Source organism: Hemicordylus capensis, chromosome 7, assembly GCF_027244095.1.
Source record: "Hemicordylus capensis ecotype Gifberg chromosome 7, rHemCap1.1.pri, whole genome shotgun sequence".
NCBI lineage: Eukaryota > Metazoa > Chordata > Lepidosauria > Squamata > Cordylidae > Hemicordylus > Hemicordylus capensis.
In genome coordinates, this window is record NC_069663.1 from 26,621,989 (window position 1) to 26,643,296 (window position 21,308).

The 21,308-nt window shown below is 50.3% G+C and overlaps 2 protein-coding genes across 2 annotated transcripts; one reads left to right on the forward strand and one right to left on the reverse strand.

Annotated features, from left to right (window-relative positions):
- Nucleotides 1-334: 334 nt before the first annotated feature.
- On the reverse strand, nucleotides 335-11,969 carry SIRT2 (sirtuin 2). Its single transcript, XM_053267174.1, has 16 exons — nucleotides 11,809-11,969; nucleotides 11,647-11,726; nucleotides 11,012-11,057; nucleotides 9,233-9,349; nucleotides 8,908-8,949; nucleotides 7,898-8,004; nucleotides 7,741-7,797; nucleotides 7,084-7,152; nucleotides 5,828-5,957; nucleotides 4,709-4,768; nucleotides 3,977-4,032; nucleotides 2,553-2,629; nucleotides 2,391-2,442; nucleotides 1,696-1,763; nucleotides 1,001-1,067; nucleotides 335-842 (listed from the first exon to the last, which is right to left on the reverse strand). Exons 1-16 carry the CDS (start codon nucleotides 11,822-11,824, stop codon nucleotides 690-692), a joined length of 1,197 nt encoding a protein of 398 aa, XP_053123149.1. The 5' UTR covers nucleotides 11,825-11,969; the 3' UTR covers nucleotides 335-689.
- Nucleotides 11,970-12,061: 92 nt separating this feature from the next.
- NFKBIB (NFKB inhibitor beta) lies at nucleotides 12,062-21,268 on the forward strand. Its single transcript, XM_053267175.1, has 6 exons — nucleotides 12,062-12,990; nucleotides 14,557-14,662; nucleotides 16,230-16,458; nucleotides 16,940-17,028; nucleotides 17,756-17,989; nucleotides 18,914-21,268. Exons 1-6 carry the CDS (start codon nucleotides 12,569-12,571, stop codon nucleotides 18,950-18,952), a joined length of 1,119 nt encoding a protein of 372 aa, XP_053123150.1. The 5' UTR covers nucleotides 12,062-12,568; the 3' UTR covers nucleotides 18,953-21,268.
- The last annotated feature ends 40 nt before the right edge of the window (nucleotides 21,269-21,308 follow it).

Genomic DNA, 21,308 nt, shown 5'->3' on the forward strand with positions numbered 1-21,308 from the left:
TGCCTGTGGGCTCCCCAGAGGCATCTGGTGGGCCACTGTGGGAAACAGGATGCTGGACTAGATAGGCTTTCTTGGGCCTGTTCCAGCAAAGCTGCTCTTATATCCCACGACTGCCTTCCCTGGCCTTCCCAGGCAGAAACTGCTTCCCAGGGAGGAGGAGGAAGAGAAGGGGAATAGGACAGGGTTCAAATCAAGGCTGGTTCTGCCTGGGCACCACCTCCCCTCCTGCCCCCAACTAACTAGTTTCTTTCACAGTCTCTCTCACAGGTTACTTGGAAAGAAAGACAAATCAAAACAGAGAGCTTAATTAAAATCAAAACAAGCCACAAAGAAGTATTGCTAATCTGAGAATCCAACTTCTTGCCCATAATTTCAGAAATGCAGAGCTTCAAACCGAGCACTCTCAAAGCCAACAGAGAGAAAAACTTTGCAAGGGGGGAGACGGGGGCAGAACCTCGGCAGGTCCACGTTTCTTCTCTTCTCCAAAACCCACCACACTCTCTTGGATTCCTCACGGCATCCGCTCCCAAATGGCTGCCTTTGGGTAATCCCAGGCAGGCAGGCAGGCCCCTGCGGGAATTCAAGTCAGACAAGTCCGCCAGCAGTAAGGACTGCTCAGCCAGGGGCCACTTTGATTTTGACTTTTAATTCACCCCGATCCCAGCGTCCCCCAGCTCCGTCTGGCCTCTTCATTCTGCTTTGCGTCCGGGAGGGCTTTCCTTCTTTGGGGACGGCTTTGGCTTCTGTTCCCTGGCTGAGGCACCGGCTCCATCCCCCACGGCCTGCCCCGACTTGGCCTCGATTGCTGCATGCTCCTTCTTCACCAGCTCCTCCAGCTCTTTCTGGGGGGGTGGAGGGGAAACAAGCAAACCCAGCAACTGAAAGCACCACCAACCGGCAGGGCAGGCCAGAACGGCAGCTGGCTCCCAACTAAGACCTCAAATCCTTTTGCCCGCTTGGATCTGGGCTGCACCCCAGTTACCCCCGAGCAGAGCAGTACCTTCCATCCCAGCAGCTCCGCCAAAGCCAGGCAGCCCTCGTCACAGTCTCCGAGGTAGGCAACATCCCTACAAGGGGAGAGGGAGGGCGGGGAGACCCCCCCAAAAAAACAATGGTTCGACCACCACTTTGCACTTACGTTGCAGCTTCTGAACATTAGCAACTCCCATACCAGCTCTCGGTGATTTCTGCAAGACCCCCGTAAGGCCGGTCTGCACTATCCCCCCCATCCTTCAGAGGAAGGGCAGAGGCACAGAGACCCACAGACTTCCCTAAAGCCACCTAGTGAGCTCCGAGCCGTTGCCGCTCCTCTCACACTCACTGACAGGGTGCTGGGTTCTGCTCTCCATTTCCCCCCTACGCAGCCCTAGTGCACAGGTCATCCAGCCGCCTCAAGAAGGGGGGGGGGAGGGACAAAGCAGCACAGCCACTTGCCCCTCTGCCGGGAGTTCACCCCCTGCCCTTCCAAAATGCACCCACTGGGCATTAGTTTGGATTCTAAACTTTCAAAACGATCCTGAAAAATCATTTCAGGACAGACCCCCAACTTACTTGGCTCCACGTCCCCTTGCCTAGCAGCTTTGGTTCTCCCAATTTCCCCACAACACTGAACACCCACAACCCGGCAGTGGGGGCCTTGGGTGACACACCCCCACGCCCTGCCCCGCTCCATCCCTGGTCCCTTTGGTCACTTGCCTATATGCCTTTTCTGAATCAAAGTCCATCCCACATCCGAAGCCCATCAGGGACATGAACGGGTCGCTCTGCAACAGGACAGAAAGTATCAGGGCAGACTTTTTCTGCGGTTCCAATAAGTACCGGGAAGGGAGCAGGGAACAGCCTTTTGATAAGCCTTTGGGCTGGCTGTATGCAAAGCTTCAGTCCGGTCTCTACATGCAACATGCACAAGCAATCCTGGAACGGCAAGGCTGCAGGTTCACTTGGGGGCGGCCATAATTAGGCTCTCCTCTAGCAATGGGCTACGGTCAACTGGGACTTGCTCAAGGCCTGCACAGATCCTATGACTTCTCAGATACGGTAAGGAGGCTTTGCTGGTAAGAAACCTTTTGTTTCTTTTTAGATGGCGAGTCCTTGGGGGATCGAGAACCACCTTCTTTATTTCCATTTTTCTGTGAAAACTGCTTTGAGAACTTTTGTTGAAAAGCAGCATATTAATATTCATAACTGTAGTTGAAGCCAGCCCCTAATTCTTGCTTGTGTGTCCCTAAAAAGTTCTCTAGACAACCAATGACAAGTTGGGGAATGGAAACATATACTTTCTGCTCCAACTGCAGAAACCAAGGCAATCTTCTGGTGTCAACAAAAAGCATTTGGCCTAGAGACCGAAAGGCAGCACACCCAAGAAAGCACACCTTAAGTCTTGGTCTTACCTCTCCGGTCTTCTCCTTATTAATCAGGAGCCGTGGCGTGTTCTTGGGCACCCTGGAACAGACAAGGAAAAGGAGACGTGTAAGAGCATGGGTGAGCCCTTCACCAGCGAGGCGAGGGTGGCCCCTCAGCCACTGGCCCTGCAGGCCAGGGGGTCCACCTACCTGCTGACAAGGGATGCAAAGGGCTGGACCTGAAGGGAGGTGCCCATGATGATCAGCAAGTCCACATTGTGGAAATCCTGCGAGCAGAGAGGGAGGGGAGAGGCTTGCTGTGAAGAAGAGCAGACTCCACAGACACAAACTCTCACGAGGGCTGTGGAGCCGGGCTTCAGCCCCAACCCCTCAACTTCACTCACACATACACATGCACACCCCTCGGCAAAAATCACACCATGCCACGGTGTGGACTCTATAGTGCCTCTTCCTAGGCGTCATTTACTCTAGCTTCTCCTCTTCCCAGTAATGTGATTGTGGGTAAGAAGGAGAAGAAATGTACAGTCAGTGTCTAGAACCACCACACTGGTGCTCATAATTGTCTTTACTCATTGAAATTATGGTGGCGAGTTCCAGCACAGTTACATGCCTTGCTGTTCACAGGAATACTTGTGGCTCAGAGCTGAGGGGGCAGGAGGCGACTGCAGTCATTCCACACAGAGGACGGATTCCTGCAGGGTGTGGGCACAGCACGTTAAGTGCCTGCATACCACACACAGAGTGGATGCTGACCACAAAACTGAAGCGTAATGTGCTAACAAGCCCATGGTGAACAAAATGAAGAGTCAGCAATGACTTGTTTATAAGCAAACATTTATGTCTCCAATGACTGCTCGCAAATGTTTCTTGGCATGGCAGGCAGGCAGGCTGGGACCTTCCAGGAAAATCCCCTTTTCTCTGAGTGCTAGTTTTTTTTGTTTTTTTTGGGGGGGGGGGAGGGGGGTTTACTCCTGCTTAGTCAGGCTTCACTCTGTACTCCCAGCTAACTGGGGCTCATATAGTGCCCAGGGTGAGGTCAAGGTGCTACATAGCCAGATCTGGCTACATGATAATATCATGGTGAGCGAATAAAGCCAACTGAGAGTAAGGATAATGCTTCCTGGACTGGTCAGGTGGGAGATCCCAGCCAAATGAATGACTGATTGCCCTCCCTCTTAAGTGGCTGCAAACACTTTCACAGATCTCCCCGTTGCTACATCCCCTTCCCCAGGACTGCTGAAGAATGGTGGGGGTCAGGGAAGAGGGCTTTCTGAAGCTGCTATCCTTTTTGAAGCCACTGTACAAGTTTGCAAAAGGTACTCCACCTCTTTTAGCAGAACTCTACTTATTTTAGAATATATATTCCCCCCACCGCACCTCCCAATAATAATTCTTAAAGGCTTACAATAACCTCACCCAATCTAATTAGGTTACATTCAAACTGTAAACATAATACACTTAATAGAACATTCGTGATTCACTTCCAATTCAATCTTAACTCTGCTTAAACAAACCTTAGTTTTAGACACAAGAAACTAGAGGTTTCAGAGGCAAGCACACTCAGGACTACAGAAAAGCCCCGAACCAGAGAACAAAGCAACAAAGACACTTACTGATTGCATTAAAGAGAAGAAACGAGAAGGCAGGTTCTCCCCAAAGAACACGATATCTGAGTAAAGAAAACAGATCTAATTGTTGGGCAGGACTGTGAGGGCTATTCTCTGGGAGCATAGAACTCCACTTCCTGAGAATCACAGTTTTCATTTTTTTTAAAAAGGAAGCAGCAGCAAGTTTCTAGTCCTTACAACTGCAAAGATATGCTTGGAAGCATCTGTGTTTAATGTTGATTTAAATCTCAGAAGCCAGAGAGCTTGCTAAATAAGCTCTCCAGCAAGAGTGAGAGGTACATAGAAGCCAGGGTTGGGTTTTTTTTATACCCATCATTTGAATGGCTTCAGAGAGAATTCAGGATGCCTCTGAATACCAGTTTGCAGGGGGGTTAACAGCAGGAGAGAGGGCGTGCCCTTAGCTCCTACCTGTAGGCTTCCCAGCAGCACCTGGTGGGCCACTGTGTGAAATAGGATGCTGGACTAGATAGGCCTTCTTGGGCCTGATCCAGCAGGGCTGTTCTTATGTTCTCAAGCCTTGTCCTATTGGTGTCTGACTAATACAACATATACAAACTTGAGCAAGCAGATCAAAGAAACATCCAGTCATGAGTCACCACGGGATGAACATGCTTGGGTGGAAATCCGCCCCAAGACTGAGGATTCTGAGAGGCACTTGTGGGGAAATGGCAGAGGCTGGGGAGGGGAGAAGCAGGGTGTTTCAAAAGGGATGCTCACCTGGCTTCACCACACTCTCGCATTTTTCACACTTGGGGATGAGAGACGAAAAGATTTTTTCTAAGGGGGGGAAGAGAAAGAGAAAGTCTGGAATGCCACAGCATGCTATCAATCCATCAATCACACCGTCTAACTAGCTGCAAAGCCGAGTTTGACTGCACACCTAGACAGGAGGAGGGGGAATCTCATACAGATCTCCCACATTTTGTATTTTAAGATAAGAATTGCTGCGTGAGGTGGGGAGAAATGGACCAAGGTAGCAGCATTTGGATGGGTTAGCTACCCCACCCCCCACAAGCAGGAGGAAAAGGCTTAATTAAAGCATCCCTCAGCACCACAGCCCTACTCTTTTGCCCCTTCCATGGCTGGTCTCAACTTTAAAAAGGTGGGGGGAGGACATCCTGACAGCAGATTATCCACCTCAGATAGTTTTGTCCACAATCCCTGAGCAACTAGCTGGTCTTTGGCACACCCACAGGCTTCTCAGCAAACAGCTACTCTTTCAACTCCACCCAGAAGCCAGCTGCAAAGTACTTTTTCACACAGCACATAATCTATGGGATTATTTGCCATGGGATATGGGTGATGGCCACTAGCTTGGATGGCTTTAAAAAGGGTTTAGAAAAAATTCATGGAGGACAGGTCTAATGGCTACTAGTCTGGTGGCTATAGGCCACCTCCAGCCTCAAAGGCACGATGCCTCTCCATACCAGTTGCAGGGGAGCAATGGCAGGAGAGGGGGCATGCACAGACCTCTTGCCTGAGGGCTCCCCAGAGGCATCTGGTGGGCCACTGTGTGAAACAGGATGCTAGACTAGAAAGGTCTTCTTGGGCCTGAACCCGCAGGGCTGTTCTGATGTTCATGCTGGGGCAATTTAATAGCTACGACAAAACTGAAGAGAAGTTAGGGTGGCTCTATCTGTAGCATTCACACGTTACTGAAGTCACTGATATTTTGCACGAAGAGAAAACCTGTCCCATTACTGCTGCCTCTCTACCGTAAAGCATCACCATACAGCACAAGAGAGACAGCAGGGTTTTTCTGAAAATGGTTCTTTTTTTTATTCTACCCATCCTGGGAGTCCCCATGATGTTTGCCAGCAACTTCTGAAGCATCACCTTTCATCCATTCCAGGCTGTATGTCTTCCTGCAGGAGGCGCTGGTGCAGTGGGAGGTATAGAAGGTGCCGTGAGCTTCCACAAGGTCTTCCTGGTCCAGGCCAGCTACCCGTTCCAAGGTGTCAATGTTCTGGAGACAGAGGAACCACCCCCAATGGATGGGGGGGGGAGTAAGTTACCCAAGTCAAAATGGCTTCCTACCCAACAGGGGAAACTGACTAGCACCCACAAACCGGCAGGACTGCTCTAGGAAGCTCTCTTTCTGCCTCCATGACTAAGACTCCTACTCTATCACAGGGCAAAAATGATGGAAATCGTAGCTCATCTGATGACTTTAAAAAGGTAGATTTGGTTAGCAATGAATCTATCAATCCCAAGGAGTTTTGTGTTCCAACTACTCTCAGATCTCCATGGGTTCTTACGATGGAAAGCGGGTGGTGACAAATGAGGTGGCCAGCACTTTGCCTGCCTGCAGCCCAGCTTAGGAACAAAGAAACATAGGAAGGTGCCTCCTCTACCGAGTCAGACCCTTGGTCCATCTAGCTCAGCATTGTCTACACAGACTGGCAGCGGCTTCTCCCAGGTTGCAGGCAGGAGCCTCCTTCTCTTGGAGATGCTGCCAGGGAGGGGACTTGGAACCTTCTGCATGCAAGCAGGCAGATGTTCTTCCCAGAGTGGCCCTATGCCCTAAGGCAGTAATTCTTAATGTGGGGTCCGCCAGAGGTTACTGAACTACAACTCCCGGCATTCCCAAACACAATTTAGTTCAGCAACCTCTGGCGGACCCCACATTAAGAACCACTGCCGTAAGGGGAATATTTCTCGGTCCTCACACATGTTGCCTCCCACTCAAATGCAAACCAAGGTAGACCGTTCTCAGCAAAGGCTGCTACCACAAGACCAGCTCTCCTTCCTAATTGATAAACACCCATTCACTGCAGTCATGGTCTCACATCTTCTTCTTCTTTGCATGCTATGCAGTGTGTGTGTCGGGAGGGGGGGAGATCAGAGGAGTCGGGCTTATCCCCAGCCCTGCAGCCCACCAGATCCTTGGAAAGTTGACCTATAACCTTCCCTCCCTTATCCCTCCAGTGCTCTAGAGCAGGGGTTCTCAACGTTGGGTCCCCAGATATTGTTGGCCTACAACTCCCAGCCACCCTGGCCGAAAAATCCTGGGCTAGGGCTTTAGGCTGGAAAGTCACCACACAAAGGTTGACTGCTCTTTTTGTTGTCCTGGGAAAGGGCTGTTTTCCTACCTGTGTGTAGCAACGCAACAGTAGCCCTTTCTCCTTCAGGAGGCGTATGAAGTAGTGGCAGAGCGTGGGCTGAAAAGGAGCAGAGCCTCAAGTTAAAGCTGCTGCCCTCAGAAACAACAGGAAGCAGACAGAGGGTCTCCAGGAAGGCAGTCAGACTCGGCTGGAAACTGGCATGGTTGAACAAGATCCAGTTTGAGAGTAGAGCAGACCTCTGTGATCAGTTCCTGTCAGAGAGTTTGAGGGCTGGTCTCTCTCTCCTGTCTCCAGGAACCAGTTTTCACATCTGTCTATCTATCATATTTATATACCGCCTGATATGTGTCTCTCTACATGGTCTGTGCAATTTAAAAACAAATATATAAGAGTAAAAACAATTAAACCAATTTCACAGAACAATTAAACCGTTTAAAATTAGAGTTAAAAGCCAGAGCAAACAGGTGAGGGTCTTCCCAAGCCACCCTTTAAGACTTCTAAGAAGAACAAGGAAATCCACCCACTCAGCTAAAGTCACAAGAAGCAAGCAGTCCTGGCTCCAATCTGGGGATAGAACTGAAGAGTCCTCCTGACCCCTAGTCTCCAGCCCCTCTACAGAGACCAGATTTCCAGCCCTTCGGCTTCAGCAGTCCTCTCATCCCAAATGAGGAACCCTGTGCTTACCTTGAACTGCCCTGGGTACAGCTCCCGGGCCAAGGCAAAGAACGGCTCTGGGTGTTGCTAAAGGGAGACAGAATCGGTTGTCAGAACAAAGCCACCCCGTTGGAATGCAGTGTCTTTGGCCAACGCCCACTTGCAGGCAAGGAACCCAGCCTGGTACCTTAAAGTAACTGATCTCAAAGATGGCTTCAGGGTACGGCAGCTTATATTGCTGCAAGTTGGCGTAGAGCCCCGTACCCGGTGAACGGAAATCCGGGATCCCTGCAGCTGAGGGGTATAAAGGCACTTTGTTAGGAAGTGCAGAGACAGCGAGTGGACAGCTGATAAATCCCATCAATGAACCAGTCAACATATCCCTCACTCCCAGATTAAGATCTATCAGGCATGCGTGTGCACCAGCGCTGCTGGTGAAGCTGGGAAGCAGTTAAGTGGGGATTTGCTGCTTTATTACGTCAAACCTCAAAGTGCTCAAAATTATGGGGGGGAGGGAGAAGGCCCTTCATGAAATCCATAAGCCCCACCCTCATATTTTACCCAAATAATGGCCCTCCTCAGCCTAAAGACAGTAGCTAAGAAATCCAGCACAAAATGCAATGCAGAAGGCTACCAAACCACTCTTTAAAGTTAGAATCTGAACTGGAACTGAATCAGAGAGTGAAGAAACACCCATAAAACTGTACACTACCTACATTTTTAATGGTTCAGCTACCTCTTTTCCAGGAACCAGAGGGTTACCCAGACACAGCTGTATTGTTTCAACAGTATCAATTTAATCATAACCTTCAGCTACTTTATTATTGTTGTTATTATTTATTACATTTATAGACCACCCCATCCAAAGACTCTGAGAGTTCAGCAACAGAGGGCTTGTCTTGCATGTGGAAAGTCCTAGGCTCAGTCCCTGGCATTTCTAATTCAAATAATGCTAGAGAGCAGGTCTGGAAGAAATGTTTGCCTGAGACTTTGGATGGAGGGCCCCTGCCCATCCTAGTAGCTGGTACTAGGCCACAGATGGAGCAACTCAACAGAAGACAGCTCCTTCCTGACCTTCAGCTTTCAAGAGACAGATGACGCTTAAAAATAAAACATCACAAAGGTCCTGCTGACCAGTGTTCATCATATCTTTTTGACACAACCAAAACAAGTTCAAGGATGCCCTGAGACACTCACCTGTTGAGATGCCTGCTCCTACCATGCATATGACTTTCTTGCCTGCAAGAGAAGGAAGACAAAAGACCGTCACACTGCCATCCCTGTAAATCCAGACAATCCAACTTTGGGTCTATTCTTGGCCACATTCCTGGGTGGGGATCCACACAGGCATCCAGAGCAAGAGAACCAGTGCGAGACGGGCATTCAAGTCTCCTTGAATTGCTCCCATTGAGCTCATGGCCACGAGCTCACCAAGTAGCTTTGGGCAAGTTTTCCCCTCAGCTTTTCATATGTGTCAGCTCCTGTCTGCACCCAAACCCACCTGTGGAAGGATAACACTTACATTTCTCACTCAGCATGAACTTGCTAACACCCTCCAACGTCAGGTCTTCCAGCACCTTTTCAGGCTTCTCGGTGCCAAGGCCCAGGGTCCGGGACAATAGGTTTCGCAAGAAATCCACTGTGTGTAAGAAAGAAAGCAAAATCCTTAAAATTGAACCACCATTGTTCTTTGGGACCCAGGAATTTTAGATTATTTGTAAGTTCCTGCCTGAAGAAAAGTTCTACGCTGCTCAAATAGTTGCTACTCCCCTCTGCCGATAATCCAACAAAATGCAAACTCTGAAATATAATGCATCCTTCTCTGGTTTGTTGGTAGCCCACAACACAACCTCTCGCAGCAAGAGAAACAGATTGCAGAAAAGTCAAAGAACCAGGAGTCTCGAGTTGCTTTCCCTGTTGCTGTGATAAGAATCAGGTCTTCCCAAATGTGGTTACCATTTTGACACAGGAGATGAAGCATTTCTCTGTAGATTTATCGTGCTATCTAGAAATGGCCAGAGATATTTTGCTGGCAAAACAATAAACTAAGTTGACAAGTTGCTGCTCTTCAATAGTATCCCCAAAATCCACTGCCTGGGGTGGGTGACCTCACCCTGCCTAACAGTAAGAAAAGAGACTCATTGCAGAGGGATTTTTAGAGCCCCCAAAAGATTCTTCTGTTTGCAGTTTACTTTGTCAGCCATCACTGAGATGATTCTGACAATAACAGAGTGGAAGAAGTGTGCATTGGGGGCTGATGGATGATTAGAAGAGACCTGGTCTTGTGGTGGTGAGCATGACTTGTCCCCTTTGCTAAGCAGGGCCGAACCTGGTTGCATATGAATGGGAGACTAGAAGTGTGAGCAGTGTTAGGGGATGGAGCCGCTCTGGGAAGTGCATCTAGGTTCCAAATTCCTTCCCTGGCAGCATCTCTAAGATAGGACAGAGAGATTCCTGCCTGCAGCCTTGGAGAAGCCACTGCCAGTCTGTGCAGACAATACTGAGCTAGATGGACCAATGGTCTGACTTGGTATATGGCAGCTTCCTATGTTCCTATAGCTAATCTAAAAAGATTATGCTCCAAGACACCAAACCAGATCAGCACACATCGATGGTTAGCAGGAGTATGTGACAGTTCCTGAATCTGCTATCACTCATCATTTTCAACCATCCTCACCCATATTTACTGCCCTTGATAGAGAGTGAATGCTATAGGCATAGGGTGTCAGTCCAATAAAGAATGCCCAACTACTTTAAAGATAAAGAGGATTTGTTGCACCAAAAACAAAAAAGGTCTTTTAAAAATTAATTTAGAGTTTGTAGCACAACTGTTTAAAGTTTGCTGTCCCACTCTGTTCCTTTTCCCCTCTAACGTCCTGCTGCAGGGGTTCTACGAAGGACATCATCGAGAGGACATCTACGAACTCCTCCTGTCAATCCAGGTACCTGGCAACGATTGCCATGTTTACCTCACTAAACAACGTCAACAAACATGAGTCAGTTCTTCGCAGGGTGATACTAAGGACAACGCAAGCCCAGAACCCTGTCAGGCAAATGAACTACTTGGCTTTCCCAATCGGGGGGGGGGGACCAGATCACTTAAACAAATCACTTTTCAGTTACTTTAGTGACAAACCCTATTAGCTACCATGTTAAAGCAGGTCTAAAAACTAATGTTTTTAGACAGAAGATATGCAGATGTATGTAGATACCCTTAGCCTCAACTCACACACATCACACTTGCATCCCCACGGCTGTCCCCACCCTCCCACGTGTAGAAATCCCCAGATCGGACACCTACTTTCAGTCTGACCAGATGCCCCAGCTTCGTCATCAGAATCGGGACTCTGAATAAAAACAGAAAGAAAAAGAGGTGGGGGTCAGCAAATGACCATGAGAAATTGTGTGTCCAAGTTGCTGAGAAGTGCGTCCTAATATTTAACTGGAATCCTCCATCATGCAACTGAGACTTAATGCTGCTGGTGCTTCATGGTGCTCCTGCAAGGCGACTGACAGATCTCTCTCTCTTCTGTCCTCCCTGCTCAAGATTTGGAAGCAATCAGTTCGTTCCCCTGGAGTCTGGAGTTCTCTTCTACCACTTTGCTAGTCTCAGAAATGGGGCCCGAAGGAGGGCAGCAGGAGGACAGAAGCCCTAGCAGGCTCTAGACCCCAATAAAGTTCAGGGAAGGGGCTCAGGTCCCATATTCGATTTGACAGCATCTCTGAGCTCCTGCGCTGGGCTGGTGGTGCACCGACAGGCAGGAATCCAACCGGCAATGCAACTCTGGCAGGAGGAGGAGGAAGCGGCTTTGCCTGTTGGATTTCTGCCTGCTGGAGGACTCTCGGGAGGGAAGAGGCGTGGCACAGCAGCGGGGGGAGCAGCTGTGGGGCTCCCCCCGCCCCATATATCCGAAGCGGACCCGCCCCCCCGCTCACCGACGAGCTAGAATTCTTCTCGGCTTCGGCTTCGGCTTCGACCTCGGCGGAGGAAGCAGAGGCAGCGGCGGCTCCTGGGTCTGCGACAGGAAAAGACAAGCATTAGCACTTCCCTCCTTCTCCGCTCTCCATGACGCCAACCCCCTCGCAGCCTCCCGATACCTTCCCGGCCGTCCATGGACTCCAACCCCCGCGAGCGCCTGCCCCGGCCAGCGGACTGAGGCGTCACAGAGAACTACAACCCCCAAGAGGCAGCGCGGCGCAGCGGCGGCCTCCGAACCGCAGCCAGCCTCCCAGCATGCACCGCGGCAAAAAAAAAGAAAAAGAAAGAAGTGGCGGCACGTCCTTGACGTCAGCCCGTCCAAGGCGCCTTGTGGAAAACAAACCCCGAACGTCTCGGTCTCCCGGCATGCCTTGCGAGGCCGAGGCGCGTTGCCTTGTTTTTCCCCACACTTTTTCTTTTTTTAAAGACCTGAATTGGAAAGCGAATGGGCTCCTCCGCTGATGCCCGATCCCAGCCACACCAAAACCCTGGCTTTCTCCACTGATTTCTACGGGCAGCTCCCACTTCCGCCCTGGGAGATTTTTTTTTTTAAGTCTAACTGATCCGGAAGTGAACCCTTGCGAGTCAGTCTAGTCTTTAAGTCTGTGGATGCGCACGCTCCCTCTCCCCTGCCAATTACCCAGCTGGCTTTACGGCGGAACTACATCTCCCAGCGTGCCCCTGTGTGACGAAGATTAGACACCAAGAGCTGGGGATTTCCCCAGCGCTCAGAAATTCCCCGTCCATGGCCGCGATCGCGGGGGAAGCCGCTTGAGCTTCAGCCGCGGCGGGGGGCCGGGATTGGGGAGGCTCTGCTCGGGCTCCCGATGGGCCTGTGGGATCCCCTGGGGCTGTAGTGGTGTCGGGCCTGCCAAAGCCATGGCCTCCTTGCAGGGCCAGGTTGCCCCGAGTGGGCCTAGAGAGCCCAAGCGAGTGGAAGCTGCGAGTGGAGGCGATGACTGGTGCGACAGTGGCCTGGGCTCCCTCAGTGAGGCCCAGCTGGGCCAGATCCAGGAGGATGGAGGCCTGGTTGCCCTGGGCGACATGGAGATGGGACCCGGCGGTGGGAACGCCGTGACCTCTGACCCCCCGGGCCCGAGTGGCCCCCTGAAGGCCCTGCCGGAGGAGGACGGGGCCGAGCGGCTGGACTCTGCCCTCGGAGACTCGCTGGTGTGCGACGAGGACGTGAGCGGCATCGTGGCAGGTGTGGGGGCTGTGCGCCTGGAGAGCGAGCCGGTGGCGGTGGCCCCCGAGGCATGGCTGCACCATGTGCTGGGCTTCGTGACCGAGGACGGCGACACGTACGTACATGAGGCTGGAGCAGGGGCTCTCGGGCCAGGAGGCTGTGGCGGCTGGGAACGGCGTCGGAAGGCAGCTGGCCCCAGACTGTTGCTCTCCTCTGTAAAATCTGAATAAAGAAACTGAGCCGTGCCGTTTGCCACCCACATGCTTGCCTGCTTGGAAACGGGCAGCAGCTGTCGCCCGGGCAAACACCCGAGTGACAAACTCGCCAGCCCTGTGTGTGGTGCCCACTCACGTGCGAAAAGGCAGCGTGTGAAAAGAAGCCTCTCAGTGCCTGTGTCTGCTGGGTCTGAAGGCCACTACCGGCACCGGTTGACTGAAGATGCTTCTTCCAGCCCCTGTGGCTGAAGAGCCTCCTTCTTGCCTGCACTTCCTTCTTTCAGCTCTTCAGTATAAAAAATGATTCAGTGTCATAGTTTTTTTGTATGCTTGCTTGAAGAGTTTGGAGCTGGGTTCTGTATTTGCACAGCATGGAGAAAATGGAGGGAGCAAAGCCCCCCACCGCCATGCTGGAACCCTGGGTCACCCATTGCAATTGAAGGGCAGGAGGAAGGGAAATACTCTCACACAGCCTGCATTCTCACAAATCGCAGCGATCCTGTCAAACCACTGGTTAAACCGCATTGAACCAGGATAGGTCCTGATTACATGTGGTTTAACCACCGCAGTTTGTCCAGGATTGCCCGGGAAATCTACGTTCTCACGGTCCGCTGTACAGGGCTCAGCAATCCCAGTTAACTCTTTAATTGGGCTTGCTGTGCTTGTGAGGACACATCCATGAGTTAGCATGTGGAGCTTGCTGCCCCTCTCTGTTACCTTAGATGGCTTTCAGAGCGGATTAAGCAAATCTGTAGACTTTATCGGTGGCTGCTAGACGTGAGCTATTTGGCACCTCCAGGCTGTGAGTTAGCAAACTTCTGAACATCAGTGGCTGGGGGAGGCACGAGTAGTGGGGGGAGATCTGTTCCTGCCTGCCTACTTTGCGTACTTTCAAGATTCATCTGGTTTGCCTCTGTGGGAAATCAAACACTGGACCTTTGGTCTGATCCAGCAGGGCATCTCATATGTTTATAGTAACTTTCAGGCAGGTTAGCTTCATGTGCTTGGATCTCCAATGGTTGCATTTTGTACTGATTGGTTAGGAAAACATCCCGAAGCTTGACGGATGAGTTAGGGTCAACAGTGGGCCTGATCAAATCCCATTAACACAAGTAAAAATGGATTTGCAGCCGGTTTAACTTTTCCCAGGGAACCCTGGACACTTTCATCTTATGAGTGCTGAGATGTTTTTCTTGGACGTCTCCAGCTCCCTTGTGAAATCATATTTTAATCAGGAGTTGAGACTGCAGCTCTGTGCATGCTGATGTGGGGCTAAACCCCATTGAACACCCTGTAATGTACTTTGGAGTGAATATGCACAGGATAGAGCTGCAAAATGCTTCCTTTTGTAGCTCTCGGAAAGCAGGAGCAGCAGCAACCTGCAGCCCTATTCAGTTCCCAAGTATGGCCAGATGGCAGAGTTGTGCCTTTCTCAAACAGCATTTCTTCTTTCTTGTTGCCTCCAGAGCTCTCCACTTGGCTGTCATCCACGAACACGAGGCCTTTCTGGATTCGATCCTGCAATACACCCAAGGGACAGATTACCTGGATATTCAGAATGACCTTGGACAGGTTAGATGGAGAGCAGTTCCACTTCGCTTTGTCTGGCCCTTGTTTTTCGGCGAGAGCTGCCGAGTCTCTGATCTTGAGCTGAGAAAAGAGCCCAGCAGTCTTGCTGTTTTACTTCATCTCGGTTGTTTAGGTAGCACATCTGTGAGCATGGCGTTTTACAAGGCATGAGGAGAGATAGGTCTCTGCTCCCCTGGCCTTCCACTTGGAAATCGACACAGGGAAGAAAACTAAAACTCATATTTTGATTTTTACCTTTTTCCAAAGTGGCACATAATAAAAACAAGGTTATCATATGCCACTTTGGAAAAATGTAAAATAGAACATTGCAATAGCTATCTCACAGTGCTAGGTGAAGCAAAACTCATTTATATATTTTTAAAGTAACAGCATCAGTAAGCAACTGCTAGGTAAAGCAGCAGCTATTGGATGAAACAGCACACAGTTCAGGAAATAAAATCCACTTTCATAAAAAGTGCTTGAGCAAAGGCCTGGCCCCTTAACAAAGGAGGCACCAGGCAGACCTCTCTGGAAAGGGCATTTCCCTGAAAGGGCCCTCTGCCCTGTATCGCCTTCAAAAACCCAGGAATGGGTCTCTGGAAGGCATTTTCATGCTTGGGCAGATTCCTTTGGGAGGCAGTGGTCCTTCAGATACCAGGTGTCCCAAGCCCTATCGAAGGCTTCAGAGAGCAGGAACCACAGGGCTTAAGCAGCTGGAGGACTGGGGTGAGAGCTCTTGACAGACGTCTTGGAGCCCAGTGGCATGCAACATTAAACCAGAGAGTCCCAGATGTAGTTGGAATATGACTCCTATCATCCCTAGCCAGAATGGCCATTGTGGCTGGTCATGATGGAAGTTTTGGTCCAACAACATTTGGGGACCCTTGGAATAAATGCATTGGCTAACTTAAATATCAGCCAGGGGGCTGGGGGGGGGGAATAGGGGTTGCTGTAGGGACAAAGTCCCACTCCTAATCTGTCTGCCCAGAGCTGCTATTTAAGTTAGAAAAAAATCACTCATGTAGGGCCAACCAGCCTTGGAAGCTGGCCTTGGCTGACAAGGAGGGTGTAAAGTTTCATAAACACAGACACAAAATGTTGTTTAGTATCCCTGCTCCTTTTAACCCACCAGATTCTGAGCTGCAGATAGAATCCAGGAGTCTCAGCTTCTCATCTTCTAACCGCTAAACCCTGCTGTCCTACCAGAATTTATGTTAAACTTTAATCTGTTGATTTTAAAATTTGCAGATGTTTTAATCAGTTGTGATCCCTTTTAAACCTAGTTCTAGGCTGTATAAAAATGTGTTAAAATAAAATAAATGAATGCATAAATAAAATGGCAATTGGAGCCCTAGAGCGAAGGTTGTCACCCATTTTTAAAGCCCCGCTCCTGTGCCTTTATTGGGCACCCAAGACACAGACATGTAGCACAACTTAAAGTTGTACTAGGAAAAGCCTCCTTGTTGCATTTGCGGGGAGGGGAAACTTTTCTTAAAGGCACTGGAGCAGGACCTTTGGAAGATTTCTGCTGTTGAGTGAAGGGTCTCGCTTACCTCTCTCCCACCCGCAGACGGCGCTCCACATTGCAGTCATCCTTGGTGCGTCTGATTTTGTCGGCAAGCTGGTGTTGGCAGGAGCCGGACTCTGCGTGCAGGAGAAGGGCGGCCACACGGCGCTGCACTTGGCGGCACGGGAAGGGCGGCGGGAATGCGCCCAGCAGCTCCTGGCTCCCCCTGTGGCGCAAAGAGTCTGCGAGGGGAACGGCTTCCGGGCCCAGCTGGACTGCACCAATTACGATGGTACCTTTCCTGGGGCACGTGGGACCTTATTTTGACATTTGAAATTCCTAGTCCTCATGGGGTGTGTGTGTGTGTGTGTGTGTGTGTGTGTGTGTGTGTGTGTGAGAAAAGAAACGACCAGCACGCATCTTCTAGACTTCAGGTTTAGAAATCCAGGAGGCAGGGTTAGAGATGGGAGTGGGTGGGCTTTTACTTCCTATGGGGCAGAATTTCTGAGCCCCACATACTGCCTCTTGTTTTCCTGGCTGTTGTTCCTGTCCTTTCCTCCTGTAAAGACTTCCCTGGAAACTAGAGAGCCTCAAATCTTTGCATTTGCAGCTGTCTAAATTGGATTGACACAAATGCATATATTGTGTGCGATATCAGTAATTTGGAATGTCCACATGTAGGATGTCGGCTTATAACAACAAACATAGATCGGTTCTCATGAATGGGGCCCAGGTTGACTTGTGACAGCACTGTCTACTCTCTCTTTCCATAGGTTACACATCCCTGCATGTTGCCATCTTGAGGAAAGACTTGGACATGGTGAATCTCTTAATCTCTGCAGGAGCCGATCTCAACAAACCGGTTAGTGTAATGTAGCATGCATTTGGCCCTATTCGCAGGGGACCTTTGAATATTGTGTGGGGTAACATTCCACAAAAGTACCATGAAAGTTTAAACCATGATATTCAAAGCTTGCATCTGACCTGAAAAAACGAGGCTTTAAATTCTAAATCCCCAACCCCACAACTTAGAAGTGATGTGGACTGCTCATTCATGGGGTGGGGGGATTTAAAAACTAAAGGAGTTTTCACTTTAACTTTAAAATCCCAACTGGAAAATCCCACAAAGACCAAACCTACCCTCATAACTGAATTTGCATACCACGAAAGGTCAAAACCATGAAAGCCAAACTTGCATTATCCAGGGGTCATATAACTTTTTAAAAGGCATAAGCTGGGATTCCCAGGGGACTGGATTCTGGGGTTATACAGAACAGCAGCATATGAGGGCTGTGCATTGGAGTGTCCAATGCCCATGAATCTGCAGCACACACACCGGTGCCGCTTGGAAGGTGCTGCAGATTCATCAGCATCAGGCATTCTGCTGCACAGCTCTACAGCATGCATGCAAGCCCTATTTATAGCTCACACCAGTACTTTGTACCAGACAGTATCAGTTTACTTACCCCCTGGCTTGGTGGCTTGGCTGCAGTTCCAACCTGGAGCAGATCAGATGTTCTCGGTTATCCTGCCTAGCCCAGATCTCACTCGGGTTGTGTCTCTTTCACCTTCTCTCTTCCTTCCGGCAGGAGCTGAGCTGCGGCCGGAGTCCCCTTCACCTGGCAGTGGAGTCGCAGAACCCTGAGGTGGTGGAGCACCTGCTGCAAGCCGGAGCTGACCCGGAGGCCCGCATGTATGTCGGCTACACACCCATGTACAGCGCTGTGCACCGGCCTGACCAAAAAATCCCACAGCTGTTACGGGAATATGGCTCTCAGGAGCCTGACTGGGACTCGGAGGAGAGCCTGGACAGCAACAGCGAGGTGAGTTGTTCCTGAGGAGACCCCTGGCCATGAAAGCTGGGATATAGATCCTGGAGATCTGTATCCCAGATACAGATCTGTGGGGATTAATTGCACACAGTGCGTAATCTGTGGAATTCTCTTGCCACGGGATGTGGTGATGGCCACCAGCTTGGGTGGCTTTAAAAGGGGCTTAGACAAATTCATGGAAGACAGGTCCATCAATATGGCTACTAGTCTGGTGGCTGGGGGCCACCTCCAGCCTCAGATGCCTCTGAATCCGTTGCAGGGGAGCAACAGCAGGAGAGGGGGCATGCCCTCACCTCTTGCCTATGGTGGGCCACTTTGTGAACAGGGTGCTGGACTGGATGGGCCTGGGGCCTGATCCAGCAGGACTGTTCTTATGAGGATCAAATGGGAATTTTTTGCATTTACAAATTCTTAAACCTCAAAAGCCAGCTGCTTGGAGGCTGTTTTTCAGGCCAGTTGCCAGGGCTGTGTGTGCTAAAGCCAGAAACTCTTGATGACAAAATTTGAATTCTGTACCCCCTCCAAGAATTGTGTAATCAGTAGAAATCATGCAAATGTGCATCACTTCTTATATTTTGCATAATTCGGTCTGCTAGGGAAGGAAGTGCTAAATTTCTGCTGGAAATCCTATTCAGCTACTCCTTTTGGCTGTTGGGATTACAGCAGGCGTTGACACTGACTTTCAAGCATACTTTGGCAGCTTTATGGACTAGAAACTTGCTTTTTGTGGGGGAAAGAAAACTACGGTTCCCAGGAAGCTGCATGCTGTAGCCAGCACTATATTCTGAACTGATAATAAGGTGCATGTCCCATTTGAATGACACCAGATACAATTTCAACCCTTATGTCTATCTGCCCTATCATGTCTACCTATTACGTGGGCATTAAACTGACAGGCACTTCTTATTTTGCCAGGAGGAGTATGATGACATCATCCTCAACTGCGGGCATTAGGAGGTCAAACGAGAGCCCAACTTGGCAGGGTGGGACAACATGCTTAGGCCACTAAACATGCCCCACCCACAGCTGGCCATGATGTCCGTAGCAACTGCATTTTCACTGTGAGCTAAATTCAACTTATTTATAGGGGCTGGAGGGAAACTGCGTGACCCAGTAGAGAGCAGTTCCCCTGGCCCTTTTCCCAACTTGCCCTCCCTTGTTTTGTTTTTTCCTGTTTGTTTCCTAAGTTTTAAATTTCTGGGGTTTTTATGTTTGAAAAATTAAAGGCCTGGATTTGGGGGGGACTTGCTGTGGCTGTGTCTGAATTCCCAGTAAATCTGTCTCCCCTCCTCTTCCAATTCCTGCCTGATTGAGAAACTGGTAGATAGAAGTGAAGATGTCCCTCATGGTCACTGGAAGTCCTGAGTAACTGTTGAGGTAATGGAAGTGGGGGTGTCTCAACCTTGGCTCCCCTGCTCTTGTTGGAGTATGACTCCCACCATGATGAGAGAACCCAAGGTTGAGAATCCCTGAACGGATTAATTCCTTCTCTCTTTCTCTGAGGTTTTGAGACTTGCCAGAAACCTTGCCTTTAGGGCTGCTCTCCTGCCTTTGAAGCAGGGGTTGGAAACCAGTGGGCCCAAAAGCATGAGGGTACAAAGGAGACGGAGGCTGCATCTGCCCTCCTCCTCAGTATCTGATGGAATAAGAACTGATTTCGGCAAGAGGTTGACCTTGGTCTGTGAAAAGAGTCCTTCTGAGCATGCAAAGGGTGTGTTTCCTTTCAGCACCAAGCAACTACAGCCCAGGCCACTTCCAGGTCAGAGGGAGAAACCCAGCAACCCTCTCTTCCTAGAGGTTCATCACTGTTGCGCCTTGAGCAGTACTTGGTGGATACCAGGTGCTTTGAAGTATTGCTTCCTCCTTTTGGGTCCACAGTCTCGGCCTACGCCCTGCTATAGAATCTCGGGTCGGGTTGTTGTTGTTTTTAGCCACTATCCCTTCCAACCACACTGCATTTCCCAGGGGATGGCTGCCCACTTCTGAGAATGTGGAGGACTCCCTTTTAGTTCCCCTCCAGAAGGGAGCAAGTGGTAGGGTTTCCATATCTGAGCCAGAGGCAAGGCTTCAGTTTTCCACCAGAGCTCCTGAAGGACAATCAGGAGGGGGGCGTTCGCTTTTCCTCTCAAGGCCTGTTGCCCCTGCCCCTGAGCTCTTAAAGAGAACTGAAGTGGAGTCGCAGATGAAAGATGGCGACCGTGGCAGGGAGCTTTTCTTCCTGTTGCTAGGCAACAGCAAAAGGCTGCTTTCTGGCCCAGGGATTCTCAGTGTTGAGTCCACAGATGTTATTGGACTTCAACTCCCATAATCCCCAGCCCCAGTGACCTTTGGTTGGGGATTATGGGAGTAGAAGTCCAACATCGAGAATCCCCGTTCTGGCCCATGGGTGAACTAAATCTTGGCTGGGTAGCATCTCCTGAAAAGCCAGCGCCCTTGGATGAGAATGCCCCTCTTGTCTATCGAGGGGAACTCCAGTCCTGACCATTGCACCCCTTTGGTCCCCGCTGCTCGCAATTCAGAGGGGAGATAAAGGACCCCTGGAGGATCTCCTCTTACCCTTGGCAGTGTAATTCAGCGGGTTCTGGGGAAAGTGGAATTCTGAAGTTCAGATTCCCCTCCCTGCTGGGTCTCTAGATGTGCCACCACATACAAAGTTGCTGGATTCTGCTCTTGCTGGATTAGCACAAGGTTGCACTGCTGTGGATGCTAAATGTAGCTTCCCCAACCTGCTCCCCTGGCAGGACGGCCAGGCTCTGTGAATGTCGCAGCCCAGAAGTGGGCAAGGAGAAAGCTCAGCCGTGAGATGAGAAGGGAGGGTCTGGCCCAATCGGTGTTGGATTCTTACTGAGACAAGAATTGGGGGGGGGCAGAGGTGTCGCAGAGCCAGAGCACCACCCCAGGCAAAGGAAGAGTCCTGGCAGCCATTGGCTGCAGACCACAGAGCCACCTGCCCGGAGCCCTGTAGGTTAGCACCACCCTGCCCTCTCACGGGAGCTGCTCTTTGAGAGATCGTCTGTGTCTTCAGCAAAGTGGAGGAAACCGTCACATGTTGTATTCAGACTCCGAATTCCTCCCCGCCCTGCCTCGAGGAGCTTGGTCTTCCCTTCTGCAATGTTTTGAAGCGACCGTTGTGGTTTTCCTGTGACCTTGTTTGTTTTCATCTGCCTCTCTGTGACTCGGTTCTGTCTCTTCCTCTTCTTTCCCTCCATGTGTTTGTGTTATGTAGGTCTTTGTGACCAAGTCAGATTAAAAAGCTATGGATTCCTTGTGTGCTTGTTGCACAGATGTTTTAATGGGGTGGGGGGTGTAT

Coding starts and splice junctions, on each gene's coding strand:
- SIRT2 (XM_053267174.1), bottom strand. Junction 8,005..8,907: donor AGGAGCAGGCATCTCAACAG/GTGAGTGTCTCA, acceptor TATACCCCTCAG/CTGCAGGGATCCCGGATTTC. Junction 843..1,000: donor CGGAGCTGCTGGGATGGAAG/GTACTGCTCTGC, acceptor CCACCCCCCCAG/AAAGAGCTGGAGGAGCTGGT.
- NFKBIB (XM_053267175.1), top strand. CDS start 12,569: ATGGCCTCCTTGCAGGGCCAGGTTGCCCCGAGTGGGCCTAGAGAGCCC. Junction 12,991..14,556: donor GTGACCGAGGACGGCGACAC/GTACGTACATGA, acceptor TGTTGCCTCCAG/AGCTCTCCACTTGGCTGTCA. Junction 16,459..16,939: donor GGACTGCACCAATTACGATG/GTACCTTTCCTG, acceptor CTCTTTCCATAG/GTTACACATCCCTGCATGTT.